At 45.2% G+C, this 19,142-nt stretch overlaps 2 protein-coding genes across 2 annotated transcripts; one reads left to right on the top strand and one right to left on the bottom strand.

Annotated features, from left to right (window-relative positions):
• Positions 1 to 5,032: 5,032 nt before the first annotated feature.
• On the top strand, positions 5,033 to 7,218 carry LOC123147422 (vesicle-associated protein 4-1). The gene is made up of 7 exons (XM_044566666.1): positions 5,033 to 5,427; positions 5,762 to 5,832; positions 6,030 to 6,111; positions 6,198 to 6,316; positions 6,423 to 6,500; positions 6,611 to 6,730; positions 6,846 to 7,218. Exons 1-7 carry the CDS (start codon positions 5,268 to 5,270, stop codon positions 6,903 to 6,905), a joined length of 690 nt encoding a protein of 229 aa, XP_044422601.1. The 5' UTR covers positions 5,033 to 5,267; the 3' UTR covers positions 6,906 to 7,218.
• Positions 7,219 to 9,116: 1,898 nt separating this feature from the next.
• LOC123147421 (external alternative NAD(P)H-ubiquinone oxidoreductase B2, mitochondrial) lies at positions 9,117 to 14,661 on the bottom strand. The gene is made up of 10 exons (XM_044566665.1): positions 14,384 to 14,661; positions 12,553 to 12,808; positions 12,051 to 12,257; positions 11,562 to 11,812; positions 11,153 to 11,369; positions 10,963 to 11,067; positions 10,221 to 10,493; positions 9,992 to 10,113; positions 9,601 to 9,720; positions 9,117 to 9,492 (listed from the first exon to the last, which is right to left on the bottom strand). The coding sequence occupies exons 1-10, from the start codon at positions 14,473 to 14,475 to the stop codon at positions 9,405 to 9,407; spliced, it is 1,731 nt and encodes a 576-aa protein (XP_044422600.1). The 5' UTR covers positions 14,476 to 14,661; the 3' UTR covers positions 9,117 to 9,404.
• Between the last annotated feature and the right edge of the window lie 4,481 nt (positions 14,662 to 19,142).

Raw genomic sequence — 19,142 nt, 5'->3', positions numbered from 1 at the left:
GTATGTGGTTCCAGTTCATGCAACCATTTGTATGCATAAATACCTCGATCCTTCATCTCATTCATGTGTTGCTCATACTTAGTTGATGTGTTGCTTCTTGCAATCTTCCACAACTGATTCTTCAATGCATTACCTTTGTGTAGCTGCTGAAAATTCTATCACATGTATCTCACACAGAACCTATGTTCTGATTCTAGAAAGAGCTCGTCCACACATTGATTAGTCCCTGCAAAGGTACAACAATGCAATAATAATCTCATAACCTAACCTACTACAACAGTCCTGAATTGAATTCCACAATTTTTAGTTTATGCCTTTTGTTTGTTAGATATAATTGACCTTGGTGCAGTGTTGATAATGCCCAGATAATGTTTTAGTCCCCCAAGGAACCAACACAATTGGGCTTGTCCTCCACTTCAACAACAACTATTGCAATTGGGAAAATACAACCATTTGGATCTATACTCACATCACTCAGCAACTGTCCTCTATACCTTTTATTAATATGACAGCCATCAATAAAGATTACAGGCATGCATCCTAAAGGAACCCTCTTTTGCAAGCGTCTAAGAAGATGTAGGATTTGTTAAACCTTGCTTCTTCATCAAGTGCTACAAACAAGGAGCAACCTCGGCTACTACTTCTTAGCTCATTGCCATAGTCCCAAATCATTTTGTATTGCCCTTCCTCATCACCATGGATGATCTTCATAGCTAGCCTCCCAGCCCTCTGTAACTTGGTCCTTGTTGCTGTCATATGCCACTCCTTTTGCACAACCCTTGAGAAGTTTCTCAAGTTCATATCCTGAGTAGCTCTAAAGCTCTTCAGGTACTTCTATGCAATGAATGGAGCAGTGAAATCCTTGATCTTTCACTTCTTTGCGCATGTGTGTTCATTGACATGCTCCTTGATCATGGAGCACTTGGTTCTGCAATCATATGAGGCCCGCATGTACCAAGTACAATCATCATCACATTTGGCCTTTAATATTTTCCTATCATTCATAGCAACTTGACATCAACTCTATTCTTGCAATAGTATTCTTTGATGGCTTTCCTCAGCAATTCAACTACTTGGAAAACTTGGCCAACATGGAACTTAGGACAATGTAGGTCCTCTACCCTAAAAGCCTTGAACTTCATGTACACTTCTTCATCATCTGAATTTGCTGGCAACAAATCGTCACCTTCAGGCTCATATAGTTCATACTATTGCTCATATTTTCCTTCATCTCCAGCTTTTTCCCTTTCCTTTGTGTGTACCCTTTCCCTTTTTAGTAGCTTGAACTCCCTGCTTCCCTTTATCCTTTCCGTCCTCATGTTCATCCATATCCACATTGTCTGCATATAGATCATCATCACCATCACCAATGTCATAGTCACTGTCTATCGTGGCACCAGGATCAAAGTCCGAATCATCTGAATCACTGTCAACAGTTGCATCTTCTGCTCCCATTTCATATGAAGAATTGATGTCTTCTTGTTCTGTTGCTCACTGCTTCTTGCTTACTAACATTCTTGTGAATTTTCTCTGGTTGTGATGGTTGTATGACAATGGTCTCTGGCTCTACCATATTTGCATCTTCATGATTGCCAATAAAGCAGTTCCTCTTTGCAAGCACATAATTACTAACATCACCCGTTGGAATCTCTAGGTAAATCACCTGTATAGGAATAGGATGATATGCATGCACTGCATCTTCATTTACACGTTCATCTACATGATCTGCATCTTCATTTTCATATCTAGCATTCTCTGGTTGTACATGTGCTGCTTCACTACTTTCTGGCTCATTGTTCCTAGTCTTTGTAGGACTGAACACTGGAGGCAGGTGGGTATTGGGAAATTCACCACATCATTCTTCATAAGGTTAGCATCCAAGCTATCATAATGGTCCATATAAAAGACTGAATGAGTTGTGACCAAGAGACAGAAATGTCAGTATCTAATTAGTGTCTTCATCACCTCTGATTTCTCTCAAACCGTTCTGCTTGATTAACAAAATAGGAATCAAATAATATACCTTTAATCCGCCTGCCATCTCCCACCCAATCTCCTCAACTAAGTGTTCAACCATAATTAGAGACAATGTCACATCATCTAGTTCATCATACCACACAACATGAGGATTGACATAACAAACGGTTGCTACCACGTCCAAGGAAATATCCATGATATGTATCCGTCGTATCTATAATTTTTTATTGTTTCATGCCAATATTATACAACTTTTACATATTTTTGGCATCATTTTATATGATTTATTGGACTAATCTATTGATCCAGGGCCCGATGTCAGTTCCTATTTTTTTGCATGTTTTTTGTTTCACGGAAAATCCATATCAAACGAAGTCCAAACGCGATAAAAATTTCCGGAGAATTATTTTGGAATATATGTGATTTTTGGGGCTTGAAATCAACGCAAACGGAGGCCCATGATGACCAAGAGACACCAGGGCGCGCCCCAGGGGCCAGGCGCGCGGTGGTGGGTTGTGCTCACCTTGTATATCAGTTGGAGCTCTACTTCGGGCGCAAGGAAGCTTATATCCGGAAAAAATCATGTTAAAATCTCAGCGCAATCGGAGTTACAGATCTCCTGGAATATAAGAAACGATTTTCGGCCAGATCCAGGGAACCCGAAACAGAAGAGAACAGAGAGGGAGATCCAATCTCGGAGGGGCTCCCGCCCCTCCGTCGCCATGGAGGCCGTGGACCAGAGGGGGAACTCTCCTCCCATCTAGGGGGGAGGCCAAGGAAGAAGAAGAAGGAGGGCTCTCTCCCACTCTCTCCCGGTGGCGCTAGAGTGTCGCCGGGGCAAGGATCGTGACGACAATCTACATCAACAATATTGCTACCATCAACACCAACTTTCTCCCCCTCTATGCAGCGGTGTAACACCCCTTCTCCCTGCTGTAATCTCTACTTAAACATGGTGCTCAACTCCATATATTATTTACCAATGATCTATGGTTATCCTATGATGTTTGAGTAGATCAGTTTTGTCTTGTGGGTTAATCGTGATCTTGGTTGGTATGATTGTATATTTTATTTATGGCGATGTCCTACGGTGCCCTTCGTGTCACGCAAACGTGAGGGGTCCCCGCTATAGGGTGTTGCAATATGTTCATGGTTTGCTTGTTGTCAGTGTTGCGGAGTGACAATAGCCTAGACGTGGATAAGTGGGTTATGGCGTATGGGAGTAAAGGGGACTTGATACTTAATGCTATGGTTGGGTTTCATGACCTTAATGATTTTTAGTAGTTGCGGATGCTTGCTAGGGGTCCAATCATAAGTTCATATGATCCAAGTAGAGAAAGTATGTTAGCTCATGCCTCTCCCTCATGTAAAATTACAAGAATGATTACCGGTACTTGTTATCGATTGCCTAGGGACAAATGACTTTCTTGTTGACAAAAGCTATCTACTTTTGTTACCTTGCAATTTATTCATAATTTTATTCTCGCAAGATACTCGTATTTTATTCTTGCAAAATAGTTTCATACTTGTTTTAGGTAAAGCAAACGTCAAGTGTGCGTAGAGTTGTATCAGTGGTCGATAGAGATTGAGGGAATATTTGTTCTACCTTTAGCTCCTCGTTAGGTTTGACATTCTTATTTATCGAAGAAGGCTACAAACGATCCCCTATACTTGTGGGTTATCAATCCACCATGGTTGAACTGAATAATTTTTTCTCCATGCACCTTCTAAGAATAAAACATGTCCATATGCATTGGAATCAACTAAAATGCACTTCCTTTACAAAGCTAACACCCTACTCCGAAACTCCCAAATCACGTACAAAAACCTAGCGAAATCAACACTCCAATGCGGTCAACCCTATCTAACTACCCCAAAATGGATGACCCCAAACAAAATATTGTCGACTAAAACATGTACGAATGCATCAGAATCAACTACAAGGTACCTCCTTTGTATAGCTAAAAACCTACTCTGAAACCCCCAAATCATGCGGAAAACCCTAGCGAAATCTCTACTCAAATGGGGCAACCCTATCAAACTAACCCAAGATATTCGATGCCGAAACGAAATATTGCAGATTAACAACCCAAGAATCCAAGGCTTGACGAAAAAGATTGGGGCTTACTGTAGTTTGGGGCGGCGCACTGTCAGGGCGACGAGCAGGGGCCATTGCCTCCACGCCTATGCACCCCCGGACGAACAGGGGTTGACGAACCATGCATCTCGACCCCGTTAACGCCTCTCCCTCGGCAATGAGCCGGTGGCAGCGACGTTCGCCTTCTTCTCCCATGTGCCGCTCCCTGCTTCGATGTGACCGAAGACGGACATGCAAGGGGATTTGATCCATTTTCAACGACGCCAGGGTTTTTTGCAAAAAACGACATGCAGACGGCGGCTTCTTGCCAGCTGGCGCGGTGACTGGTCAACACGTGGTCAATAATGGCGCGTAGAAGCTCAACACGCTCAACAATGACAGTATAACCACGTCTTGTCGTATTTAGTGGCCGTAATGGATGTATTCTTGGGTGCGGTGACTAAAAGTGGGCACACGACACAAGTTAAGACTGCTCACGGTGGGGAGTAATATAGAGTAGTAACTTGCCGATGTTACTAGTCTGTGTTACTACCTCCATAGTGGATAGTAACATATGAGTGGTATCATGAAAGATTTTATTTATTAGGCTATAGACTCATTATGCCTTGAAATGTGTGATGTTACAGTAACTACCTAAGTTACCACAAACCTCTCTCCTTATTAATTAGCTGCCACATAAACAATCTTGTATTGAAATGTGTGATGTTACTAGTTAAGTTACTCCCATTGTGACTAGTCTAAGTGACTGGGGTTGCATTTTTCTCTTTTAACTACTATGGCACCCACTTAAAAATCGCTAATGCTTATTACAATCATCTCCAGTCACCATTGACAATCATCATCATCTTCACGAACGCCCTCTGACTGGAAGGAGGGTTAAAGTGCACTAGTAGCAGAACCTGCCCAGGTGACCCCACCGCCGTCTATCCACCATAAGAACACCCCTCTCAGAACGCACTTGACTGCAGCTCTCCTCTCGTCCACCCCGCCCCAATAATATTCTTCTTCCTCGACCTCCACTAGCCGCCCAACCACTCCAACCAAGGCGCACCGCACCATCACACGCTCGACGGCTTCCGACGACGAGCGACGATCCTCTGCTGGTGCTGGTGCTGCAGGGGGCTCCGCGCCGCGGCGGAGGGGCACGACCAGCAGCAAGAGGGGGGCGACGACGCGGCGGGAGCTGTGACACATGCCTCTGTGGGGGACCGCGTCCGGCCCACCGCCGCCTCTGGCGGAGGGAGGAGGCGCGGAGGGGTCGGGCGGGTCGTCTGGTGCCGCGGCGATACGGTCGCTGCTGCCTACCAGGCGGCGGCTGCGGCTTGACCCGCCATCAAAGCTCTACTTCCCATGTACGTATGCGCCATCAAACCTTCTTACTCTTCTTCTCCCTCCTCTGCTTCTTGACGGCGGCTTCTACTTTCCTGCCGAGCTGTTAGTCCGCCCAAGACTTCTCGCTTTGAACCATCTCTCCTGCTAAGTTTGGATTGGATTGTATTGAATTGGGTTCTTTATTTGATTGTTCTTGGCTCGTAAATCTTTGGAGTTGCCCTGCTTCATTATGTGAAATTTCTGATTTGGCAAAGAAATTTGGCAGCTTAATAATCGATTAATAGATGGCCATGTTTGAAAAATAAAGGCTCAAATTTGCATGAATTAAGTACCTTATACCTTTTAATCGCGCAGATGAGCCTGGCAAGCAAGTCCGGAGCGCGGTGAAGATCAAGAACATCAGCAAGTCCCATGTGGCGTTCAAGGTAACAACACTTCTCTCCCTCCCCTGCTATCTTCATTAAATTAGGGAATAAATTAATTAAGTCCTTCAATGAATTAAATCCCATTACTTGACCTTGAATGCTAGTGGTTTTACAAATTTTCCTTGTTACTAGGTTGGTTTGATGTAACAATAATAAGGTGTGGTACTAATGGAACGCATGTCCTATCTGTTTTTTAGTTCCAAACAACAGCACCAAAGAGCTGCTTCATGAGGCCTCCCGGCGGCATACTTGCTCCAGGAGAAACCATCATAGCTACAGGTAATGCAAAGCAGATTTCAACCTTTGATGTGCATTTCTTTGTTTTTATTCCCCTCTTTTTTCATTGTTCAACCATTCAATTCCAGTGTTCAAGTTTGTGGAGCATCCTGAGAACAACGAGAAGCCTTTAGATCAGAAGTGCAAGGTCAAGTTCAAGATTGTTAGCCTGAAAGTTAAAGGGCCTGTGGAGTATGTTCCAGAATTGGTATGTTCTTTTGCCCCTTGAAACCGTCCAATCGCCTAAAGTCTTATTGTTGTAGTTTCATTTTTTTTCTCTCTCTAAGTTTTACCTATATACTCGTATGTCACAGTTCGATGAGCAGAAAGATCAGGTTGCAGTTGAACAAATTCTGCGGGTTATTTTCTTGGATGCTGAGCGTCCTAGCGCAGTAAGTGACATCAGAGCCCCATCTTTTCTCTTGCTTTCGCTCTGAGTACAACACAATTCTGGGGAGCAGCAAATTCACCTTACACATTTGTGGCAATTTCTTCCTTGAAGCAACTGGACAGACTCAAGCGTCAGCTCGCTGAAGCTGAAGCAGCTCTTGAGGCACGCAAGAAGCCTCCAGAAGACACCAGTCCCCCTATCGTTGGTGAAGGGCTTGTGATCGATGAATGGGTAAGATCAGTGCTCGAGTGTTTTTAATGACAATAGTCCAGTCTTTTACTAATGCCCGAGAGCCGAGATGCGTCTGTGCACCATGTGATCACATTCTCCATTTTTCCTATTTCAGAAGGAACGAAGAGAGAGATATCTTGCTCGTCAGCAGGTTGAAGAGGTTGATTCGGTATAAACACGGTGCCAAAAACTCTGCAAAACACCGGTTCCTGTCCATGGTTTTAGCTCTCGCGAACTAAGATGAGGCTTTGTGTAATTAAGATTTAGCTTCTTCCTCGGCCCTATATGTAGATAGCCAGTCAGTGCTTGATAATAATATCCTCTGGGATAAATCTTGTACGTGGTGTTCTAGATTTAGATGTGTGATTGTGTTACATTTCCCACCGCTGTTTCAGTCAGTGCTGGTTCCAATCAATACCAAATGTAATTTTATCAGAAAAATCACTCTTCAAGGTGTTTAATGGAAGTTCTCTGCTCATGTTACACTATTTCCTGGATCAACATGTTTAGGCAGCTAACATTGTGGCCATACTTTTTGTCAGCTCAGTGCCAATCATCCGGGGAATCTTTCTCTAATAGTATATGTTTTCCCCAACAAAATAGTAGATACAGTGGCCTTGCTAATAATGATATCTTTCATGTCGTACTATTGAGCACTTTCGAGTTGTCTAACTGACAGGTCTTCCAGGACATGAAACGTTGTGGGCTCAGCATCTGGTTCTTCTCTTTTTATTTGTCCACCTGACCTGTACTGATATAATTGTTCTTGTTCCTTTGCTGATATGATCTGTACTACTAATATAACTGTTGAGCTGGAAGAATTAGGTACAAATACACCTATACCTAACCTAACCGGCCAACCAGGGAGGCTGATAATGATGGAGCATTATTCAGCCCTTTGTGGCTCAGAACAACCTGTTGCTTTCTTGGAATTCATGAAGGGCGTTTTTTTTAAGTCTATTTCCACTTCATGGCCAGATAGACCCTTGACTTCTAAAGCTGAATGGGTGCAACTTGTGAGAAGCTTCTGCCACTTGTACTCACATATACATTTCCGGGCGGTGTCATTTTCAGAGAGGCAACGGTGTAATATTCTAGGGAATGTGCGTATTTCCATTTGGCGTGACCTTTATTATATGTGGAGGGTGGTGGTCTTTTGGACTGTCTCAAGATCATACTTTTCTCCCAAGCATGGTTCAATTGGAACGTTCTTTCCTTGAATTCTAGGAATTTTCAGCTAGCAAGTGTTTACCTTTTCCATTCTTTAGTCTTGAGTTGCTGTCAAAATGGATTATTCAATGGAGAAATCAAACAATAAGACAGAGACAACATAGGTGCAAAAGGAGCTTTGACTTTTCATTTGAGGTGTGAAGCTGAAATTCAGCGGTTGTACCTCTCACCTGATCTATTTAGCATGTTAAACTAATATTTACTGTGCCCGAAATTCTGGCAACTATGGACTGCATCAATTCAACATTGCAGCAATTTTTTCCTTCGCTTGAGGTCCTTTGCATCTTCAGCAAAACTGTGAAGCTTGCATTCTGCTTGAGGGAATTGATCGAATTTTGTTATTATTAATTTATGTTAATGATAACTGACAAACGTCAGCTAGGAGGGGGATGACAAGCTACTTTTTTTTTGGCAACTTTACCTGGTATGATACGAGATGGCAAATCCTGCCGTTTTTTGTTGTAAAATTTCTCTTCTCAAAAACTGCAATATGTTTGTGATTGCCAACCCCATACAACTAAACTTATCATCTAAAACGTTTACAAATACTAACCTTTCCGGTGAACATTCCCAAAAATTGCCATACGTTTCTGGCTGCCAACCCAATGTTTCTGACTGCCAACCCCATACAACTAAACTCGTCATCTAAAACGTTTGCAAATACCAACCCTTCCCAGTGAACATTCACCAGATATTGCGGTCCTTAACTTATGGACTGCGTCTATTCAGTTTGCCCTTTATTCGGGGGAATTGTTTATCCACCAACGGTTGGTTGTGTTCCATATACCAACTAAACAGTGAATAAATAATGAGAACCACCCAAACCTCCTTGGCAGATAGCAGGGTTTTCGAAGGGGATATTTGAACTGGAACAACTCAAGAGCGTAAACCTTTATAGACTGGAACACTCCGGATTCGTCAACTGCAAAACAACACTCTTTAACTTTTCTTCATCTTTACTAGTACTCCAGTCAACAAACCACCCACTTAACCAGAACTTGGAAAAAGGGCAGATCGAGGCCCGAAACATGCAGAGCCAGTAGAAGTTTTGCTAGTCACAAACATAGTTCACGTAAACAGTGTTTCACAGCACAAAATCTGGTGTCCACATCAACAGCATTTCGCATGACAAAATCAGGCCTCCGCACAAACAGGATTTTTCAGAACAAAAACAGGTCCAAACTGGCCCTTTGCATATCTTTGTGGTAAAAGGACTACGTACAAAATTAATCTGCGAGTTTGCGCGTGCCGCAGAAGTAGAACTCTCGAGAGTAAAAGGTACAAAGGAATTTTCTCCGTGGAGCACTAGGGAAGTGCAGGGTTACTTTTATTCTTTCCCTGACAAAAAAGATTATATGCATCTGCAAGAACAGACTTGGGTGGAAGGTACCACTACTGGCCTTAGCCTATGTATATACCGCAAACAAAATCATATCTCCTTTGACTATATGCCGCTCGAGTCTCTACCGAAGATGAAGCGACGGCCCCAGTCAGATATCACCAGTGCCCTCGTGCGCCAGCTTATTTGTTTGCTGAACTCATAGCAAAGAGGAGGGAAAAACCAAGTGTTAGGTTAGATACAAACGTAGGTGATTGCGCAGTCTGACTTTCTCATCATCAAAAAGGAAACAAGCACTTACGTTGCGTAGACGGAATACCAGAGCCACTGTGAGCTGTGACCGATGGAGACCCAGTCACCAGGGAGCTGTGCAGCGGTTTGCTCCCCTCCTAGTGGGGCAAACTGGCCTAAATGCCTGTACCTGGAGGAATCAGCAAAGCAATAGTATCAGCCAATAGACAAGAAAGAAAATAAGGCAATCAGGTATGAGCAGTTGCACATGCATGCAGCCTTAATTATTCTGTTATCGACATATTTCGATCTTCAATTTTCTTTTCAACTGCTTTCCGGATTCAACATAATCATTGCTAGCAGTTACTTCACATGAATAACTACAGTGCATTCTTGTCAGAATGAAGATACCAAAATGATTAGGAAAAGAAATGAGCTGACAAATGATGCAAAATAAGCACCTGAAGGGGTTGAAACGATGACGGCCTTCTCCCCTAATGCGGATTGGTCCTTCAGGATTTTCTTCAGCAGCCTGCATCTTGTTAAAGCACGTCGCAAGATACTGTCCTTGCTGTGCAGCAACCTGACAGAACAAACTAGTTAGAACTAAAAAAGCGATGAATTTTAACTCAAGTGGTTGCTTTGGAACTTTGTGCATTGTAAAATTCCAATAGACAAAAAAAGGGAAACCTGAGCTGTTGCAGGTAGATTCTTGACTTGTGAATCCACGAGTGAAAGAGCCTTCTTAAACTCTTCAATGCTCAGCTCTACAGATTCCTTTTCGGTGTCACCTTTGCCAGTTCTTATTAAATCTGCAATTCCGTTCAGTTGCTTGCTCTTCATGTATAGCTTTACTTGCGGATATCTCACGTAGATATCCTCCAGGATGTCTTGGATTTCTTTCACAGTCAAGGTTCCAGATTTATCTTTGTCTGCAACTCTGAATATTTCTGAGATGTCCTCCTGCAAGCATTAGACACCAAGAACATAAATTCCTGAATGGTACCAAATACAATTCGCAAATGATCAACAAAGTCACTATGATGTATTGACATGTAGCTATAATGCACCAAAAAAGGATATGGATACGGTAGTACTGGGTAAGTCTAAACCGCTAATATAGCAGTTCAAGTATCCTAGCGAAAGTATTCAACAATACATATCAAATATGTTTGTAGCATTTATGTGAATCCTCATCTACTACATATACAATGAAGATAATCTCAAGAATTTTACTACTCCCTCCGTAAACTAATATAAGAGCATTTAGATTACTAATTTAGCGATCTAAGCGCTCTTATATTAGTTTACAAAGGAAGTACTAGTTAAATGGCACATAGGGGTTTGAGAAGAAAACCCTTTTTCTATCCACATGGAAAATAGGGGAGAATCACTACACCAAAAGGAACACATAACAAATTATATTGCTTACCATTACTCTCCTCTGGTTTATGGTAGCACAGTCACCTACTGCATAAACATCATCACATTCACGCACCCTTAGCCATTCATCAGTAGCGAGGACACGACGATTAGCCTGTATATGCAGAGAAATGATTCATTGGCTAGCTGAACTGACAGAAGGATACATAGCCAACTCCAAAAGAAAAAGGTCTATATACCTGGCCAATTTGTTTCATGAAGTCCACAACGAATGGGCGGGTCCCAATACCAGTGGACCAGACAGCCATTCCGTAAGGAACTGCAATATCGCCAGTAGCTGGATTTTGCATGGTAATTGCATCCTTAGAAACCTTCACAACTTTATATCCAGTTTTTACATCAATGCCATCCCTTCCAAACTTGTCCTCAGCAAAGTTGGTAATTCTCTTGTCGAACCTTTTTCAGTGAAGAAACAATTGTTATTTTGTTAGCCTAGGAAGTAATGTTACGTCATATATGAGGTGATGATGTGTTTCCATACTGTTGGGGGTAGATTACATGAGCAAAAAGGTGGCAACCTAGTGTAAAGCGGTAGGAACTTTCAGTTCATAAAGCATCAAAAGTAAGAGAGGACCGGTTTGGCCTTACATAGTCAGTATGTGATCTGCAGCTTCGATCAGTGATATCTTGACAAGATGCTGAATAGAAGGATAGAGCTTGGATAGATCTTCAGTAACAAAATCATGCAACTCTGCCGCAAATTCAACACCTGTAGGTCCACCTCCCACAACAACAAAGTGAAGATTCTTCTTCCTCTCTTCTTCATTAAGGTATGGGAGGCTTGCCTTCTCAAAGCAGTCCATCACACTCCTTCGGATCTTTTGGGCATCTTCCACTTCCTGTGAATATAATAGGACCATATGAACGGAGCAATAAGGGCAGAAGCTTAGAAACAACTAAAATGCAGTAAGATCATTTAAAAGACTAACATAACTATTTATCTTGCACAACATAACTGAATGGTTTGAACCAGATTCATTCCTTTGTCAGACGTGTATATAAATAAAGCAGATTAATGTAGTTATGGACCTAAAACTGGAGGCAAATTTATTTCATACAAACCATACGAAAGCTTACCTTCAAAAAGTGGCAATTCTCTGTCACACCGGGAGTATTGAATGTGTTAGACCTAGCTCCAACAGCTACCACCAGATAGTCATAGTCAACTAAGAACTCGCCATTTCCATCAAGATTTGTCCCCATATTTGAGCGGCAATGAATCTTCTTGTTTGCTGGATCAATCTTGAAGCACTCTGCTTCCCAGAATTTGAAGTCTCCACCTTTCTGTCAGTATTAAGAACGAAGGTTAATTCATTTGGCACATAATTAATCATCTGACTTAGCTATGAACGAATGTAGTGTTCAAGTATGAAATATGACTATTCACTAGATAACGAACTTCACTATTGGGATTCAAGATAGGTCTTGAGCAAGATGAGCAAGGTCAGGAATTTTGTTGTACCATCGTGAAAACAAGCCATTCCAGTATTTGGAGTACATGGCATTCAGCAGGTTGTGAAAGAATAAAAGTTCTAGAATTGTTCAACAAGTTCACCGAAATTTATGGAAGAAATCATACCTTCTCCAGAATCCTACGGATTGGCTCAACAACGCTCCTTGGTTCAACTGTTCCACAGGTAACACTTGGGAGCAAGGGTGTGAATGCAAAGTAGTTCCGAGGTGAAATGACCTGGACATCGTACAGTTTGCTATCAAGATTCCTCAGGAATGTGGTGCCAGCCCAGCCAGTTCCAAGAACCACTATTTTCTTCTTTTTAAATCCTTGGGGCTGGTCTGGCTGAGAGTCTGCATATGCGACGAGGCCTCCTCCACTACTGCAAATTCGGCAGACCATAAATCAGCAGGTTTGCAAATAGGACAGCTGTTCTAGCAATGCAAAACATTTAGAAGTTCTTGGAATTATTCAGGCATCTTAAATGATCTCATTTGTGTGTTCTACATTGAAGCCACCCTTAATATAAAAAAATAGTAAGATAGCTGTTCTAGTAATACAAATCATTTAGGAACTCATAACACTAACTCTTAAATGAACCTCATTGGTGTGTTTTACATCGAAGCTACCGCTTACTGAAAAATATTCTTTAAGTTGCGACTGAATTACATCACTCCAAATAATGAAAACGTTAAAATAGATCAAGACAAGGACAATATGGTTTCTTCCAGAAAAGAGGGAGTGTGCCTAGTCTCTGCATAGACAAGGACAATTATATATGCTCAGAAAATTAATCCTATAGCCCAATCATCTACCATTGTCGTCTTCTTCTGTGAAGGAACCAATGTCATTTTTAACAGCTACACTTATGTATACCTGGTAGCAGGAGCAGTCCATGTCTTGCAGCTTTGCACAAAAATATTTATTTTGTGATCGCATTGTATCAATCACAGCGCAAGACTACTTAGACAAGGCCTCTCTTTTCATACACGCAAAACAGTCATATGACATACATATAAAATTTATTTAGACATTGCAGAGAAACAAATAAAAAGCATGTTGCAGCCGAATCATTAACCAAGAAAATCAAGGAATTGAAGAAATGTATTATTCAGAAGTCCAGCATTTGCCTAGCAGTCCAAAAGCACATATAAAATGGCAATCAGCACATGGCACCAACTCACCAAATTATAATGTATTCACGACCCCGCTCTTAAATATTCCAAGTATTGTTTTATAGAGAAAAGGCACAATTGGTATTAGAAAAATACTGAAACCGGGACGAAGAAATCAAGGGCAATTTTTCTTCTTGTTGGCCACATGGACCATGGCAGAATATACAGCAGGCATACGAGGTCCACAGCGATGTAGGGGACACATCAGATTCGAGAAGTAGCTGGAAAACGAGGGCCCGGTCGAAACAGGTGGAAAGAAGAATTAGTTTAACTAACTATTTTCTTCCCATTTCATCAGTTATATAAAAGAAATGACTCTATCCTTATATTTCCCCCCTCATTTTCTAGCATTCTGAAATCTGGTAAAACAGAGGTACCCTCTGATGGAGAATCGATCTAGGTAGAGCTATTATGTGAGCTCTGAATCCCGTTAATACCCGAGGCGATCTCGAACTGATACAACAGTTTCGGTGGCTCAGAGGATGAGAAACCGCAGCAACCACCGAATATTTCTATCCCGGCCAGGATCCACGAACGAAACGATGAAGGCACCGAATATTATCATTTTTTTTCTGAACAAAGAAAAGAAAACCCGAGAAAAATGACAGGACGCTCCAAATATTCGTGCCCAACATTTGCGTCGACCGCGAAAATGCTGCTGCAGTCTAGCGGCCACACGAGGTATGCGGTGGCAGCAGATCCGGTCGAAATCCCCAAGCCCCAGCGCCAAGGGGGAGGGGGGAAATTAGCGGGCGGAGGAAGGGAAAGGAAGCAGGAGGGACCTTGCGGCGAGGACGACGACGAGGCCGGTGAAGGTGGGGCGGTTGTTGAAGGCCCGGGACGCGCTCTCCCACGCGAACGCCGTCCACCTCATCTCTCTCTTCCTCTCCCTCCTCCGCTACGCTTTGCTCTTCCTCCGGGGCTCCGGCGATCCTGGAACGTACTACTAGCAGGAGCTGTAGAAGAAAAGAAATGGCCACCTCGTCCGCCTCGCCCGTGAACTGCTTATATTCTGCCAGTACGCGTCTGCACTTTTTCCTCCCGTGGTTGGCGCCGTGTTGGTGGCGGTGCGGCGGGGGGTTGGTGTGACTGGTGGGTGGGCCCGGGCGGAAGGAACATGGGTCGTCAATTCCGGACCTGAGCTAGACACACGTGGTTGGCATGCTAAAGCGGCCTCGCCCAACGCCCGTTCTCTCCCTCCTTCCCTCCCTTTCCATCGGACCGACGGCTAGACACACGTGGTTGGCATGCTAAAGCGGCCTCGCCCAACGCCCGTTCTCTCCCTCCTTCCCTCCCTTTCCATCGGACCGACGGCTAGCGCGAGAGGGATCGATCCTCCCTGCCACACTGTCGCGAACCCCGGGCAAAAACGACAAATTTAAGCTATGAATAAAAAGAATTCACAAAGTAAACTATTAAAGAAAAAATTTCATCCGGCTGACCCTTTTATGTAGTGCCTGACAGATAGGCGTCACACTACACTGTGCAGCGCCTGACTAATAGGCGTTACACGCCTGACAGCATCGCATTTCGAACTGCCTAAAAATTGCTAAGTTAATGTGCAACGCCTAACAGCTAGGCGCTACACTGTACAGTGTAGAGCCTACAGCTTAGGCGCTGCACTAGTGGACTTTGGAATGGAATCTCGTGTCTCATTGGGGCCAGCGTTAGTCGGTCATAGTAGTTGTATCTTCTTGGACTAAAGTCGGCTCGCAAGTAGACGCCCTTCCCACACTTCCAAATATTCACCTGCCTACTGTACAGCTCGTGACATACTGCACTTGCAGCTTGATGCGATCTTGTTGCGGTGGTGCCGATCGATCGCTTTGGATTTCGGAAGATTTGGCAAATGTTTAACCCAACACGTTGCGCCTGGGTCACTACCCAGCACGTTGCGTCTGGGTGACTGACTCACTGACATTGCATGTTCATCACACTTTCAGGAGCTAGCGCTTTCAGTTCAGGATTTTTACTATATGAACCCATGAATCCATCTCAAAATCAATCGTGGGATGGGATCGATTGCTTTTTTGACTGGCTAGCTAAATCACAGCTCATCTAAAGGCCATGTGTTCTTTTGCAAAGAAAAAATTAGTGCGTGCATGTGTACGCACGTCTCTAAACCATACAATCAGCTGGAAGAGAATACAAAAAATGATTAATTCTAAAAAAAGTGAAACAAGAAAGATTAAGACTATTTTTTTAGCGTTCTATACAGACCAAAGAGAGCTTCTTTCATAGTAGCGCAGGCTAGGAGAGACAAGACACGACAGTGCTTGTACCTGCTATGCTAATTCAGATTTCTTGCGGTTGACACGACCGTAATCTCTATGTATAGTGCAGCCCAGTTTTATATGTATTTAGACAGTACTCAGATATTTTGAACATGGGGTAGCTAGCTAATCCCTGACAGGCCCCTCTTTTCATGGTACAGAATCTAAGTGAAACAAACCCTTGATTGTGCAACGCCTACGCCTTAGGCGCTACACTGTATAGTGTAGCGCCTAGCTCTTCGGCGTTGCACTCTGACTTAGCAATTTTTAGATAGTTTGAAGTGCGGCGCTGATCAGGTGTGTAGCGCCTGTCGATCAGGCGCTGCACAGTATAGTGTGGCGCCTAGCTATCGGGCGCTACACAAAAGGGTCAGCCGGATGAATTTTTTTCGTCAACAGTTCACTTTGTGAATTCTTTTTATTCATAGGTCAAATTTGTCGTTTTTGCCCGAACCCCGACGACGACACGCCGGCGCATGGTTCGTCTAGGCCAGGCCGCCACCACCAGTCGGCGCATCCGCGCTGTCGCTGTGGTACAGCCACCTCCAGAGTCGTCATTTTTTCCAAAGTTTTCTGTTCGGATTTTTCATTTCTCCCCAAGTTTTTAAATTGTGATTCCACTTACGCGAAAGGCAGTCAAAGAAAGGCCGGTCATCAACGGCAGACCAACGCACTGCCGACGTGGTAAGAACAGTACGAGTTGTACTAGCTGATTCCTGACTTGTGTCCCAAGAAGATGGAGGAGTATATTCTGATATTCGTCTGGCTCCTCTCTTTCTAGAACGTGCACAGGCGGGGCGCCCCTCAACCGCTGGTTGGACAAACAGCGAAGCGGAGAGAGAGAGAGACGCAGGCGGCGAATCCTACAAGGAGCTGGCTGGCTGGATCCATCCCTTACGTCCGGGGCAAGAAAGAAAGATTCCAGAGGAACTCCGCGGGCACCGGCAAAATACCAAGTAGAGTACGTACAACAACGTACGCGATACGCCCGCCCCGTTTGGTGGCCTGGCCACGTTCTCCAGATGGACGGACACACGCACGCGGAGAGGGAACGTGAATCGCAGAGGCAGCAACAACGGCTTCCTTCCTCCCCCTTGACCACCGCCGTTCACCAGCCGTGCGTGACGTGCGCCACATACCGCGCAAAAGAGCTTCCTTCCAGCAGCCGACCCAAACGGACGGTGATTATGTCCTTTTTTATTCGTTTGGGTCGGTCAGGCGGATACGGATGTCCGCTTTCGCGTTTGGGTCGGCGCATGCGTTCAATGCTGATCTGAACCCATTTTGACGGTGCTAGAAAAAAATAAACGTATTCATATTAAAAAAGAGAAACAACATTAATTAAATATTAAAGCCGGTCATGAAGGTCGGCGAGAGTCCACGCGTTCATAATTCTATTTAAAAAATAAAAACAGCCTAAACTACAAGGCGGCGTGCTGCCCTAGGCGGCGGCGTCGTCGTCCTCAGGGTTCGTGAGGTCGATGAGCGTCGGCGTCGGCCCGGCCTAGGCGAACGCCGTGTTCCAGAGCGCCGTCATGTCAGGCTCCTGCGTCGGCGTCGCTTCCAACCAGACCGGCGGCGCGCGTACCCACTCGCGCACTACTCCCGTCCAGGAGTAGCGGTCGATGGGGGACGGCTCCCGCTCGGGCTCAGGCTTGATAGGGGATGGCGGGGCCACCGGCGGCACCACGTTGTCGCCCCACCGCGGAGAGGGCAAATGCCTGCGCCATTGCCGCCTCATACCGAGCCTCCTTTTCCGCCTCTGCCCTGCGTCGCTCGTCCTCCTCGCTCTCGCGGTAGACGGCCGCAAGGGCCGCCTGGTAGGCGTCCTCCGCCGCCTGGTCCTCCTCGCGGACGACGAGCGCCGGCGGCGGTGAGCTCCGGTCGACCTCGCGAACGTCCCGTCGCCTCGCTCCTCGTGCTCGAAGGCGAACCACCTCGCCCAGTTGGGCGAGTCGGATGCGTAGGCGGCCTCGCGGCGCTGCTCCGGCGTCAGCAGCACCAGCCGGCGCCGCACTTCCTTCGCGTGAGCCCGAGTCGTCCGCGGCACCGCCGGCACTGGGATCCTATCTGGATCCAGATGCCAGTCGTGCGGCAGGGTCACGTCGGGATACGGCAGAGGCTGGCGGTGCTGCCAGTGCCACTCCGCCTGGTGCACTGGCACGTTCACGCGCCGCCTCTGCCGGCGAGGCGCCAGCGCCGGTGGAGGCGGGAGGAACTCTGAGGGAAAAGGGGTGGCGGGGGCCTTGCCCTTGGCCTTGCTGCCGCTGGCGCCGGAGAAGAGGCCCATCTCGCTGTGGTTGTGATGGCTAGGGTTTGCCGGCGACGAGGGAGCAAAACTTGGCAGATGTGGATGGCCCCGCCGCATGGCCGACTTAAAAAAGAATGAGCGCCGTCGCTGACATGTGGACCCGTGGTCATAAATTAAGCTGACCGCGTGGGCAGCTGGTAGTTGGACGGCCGCCATGTGAGGACGCAACGGACAGCGAGAAGGCGCGCGAAGCGTCCGTTCAGCGTCCGCGCCGACGCATTTGGGGCGCAAATTTGAACCGCAAATACGTCGGCGCGGACGCGACACAAACGTGATTTAGGTTTAGGTTGGCGCGTTGGGCCGTCATTTTTGTACACGCCAATTCAAACAGACGCAGGCGGACGAAATGGGTCGGCCTTTTAAAGTTGCTCTTTTTTGCTTGGTCGCCGAAACCTCGTTGTCGCCTGCCAGCGATGAGCGAACGGGAAAATATTTGGACACGCAACATGGAGCGTGCTAAAACAATTTTTACAGCGTGGAAAGAAAAAAGTCTAAAATAAACTCTGAATTTATAGACGAAAACTAAATCAAATCTCAAATTTCCAATTTCAAAAATCAGCACACCGAACTCTTTGATCCCGGTCTATTTTAGACCTGAAGTGAGTTTCCAAACAGGGATGGTCGATGTGGCATGTTAAATCCCGTGATTATTGGCTGTGGACTCGACTGGGCCGGCCCATCAGACACGGAGCAAACTTTTTTTTCTTAACGCGTGACGTAAAAAGTATTTCTTCACTTCCTTAAAGGGCGATGTGACAAGAACTACTCGGACAGAGTCGAACTTGGAACCTGGCTGAGTTGACCTCATCCCGCTAGACACTAGTACAGACAACTAGCCAACATTTCCAAATTTATCTGGATGAAACCGGCCTCTCTCTCTATATATATAAGCGCATGTGTGGCATGTTCTCCTCATCACCACGTACATTATTGAGCGCAAAGCAAATTAGCCAAGGC

The sequence above is a fragment of the Triticum aestivum genome, chromosome 7A (genome assembly GCF_018294505.1).
Source record: "Triticum aestivum cultivar Chinese Spring chromosome 7A, IWGSC CS RefSeq v2.1, whole genome shotgun sequence".
NCBI lineage: Eukaryota > Viridiplantae > Streptophyta > Magnoliopsida > Poales > Poaceae > Triticum > Triticum aestivum.
The sequence above is the reverse complement of the archived record's forward strand: the minus strand, read 5'-3'. Positions and strand labels throughout refer to the sequence as shown.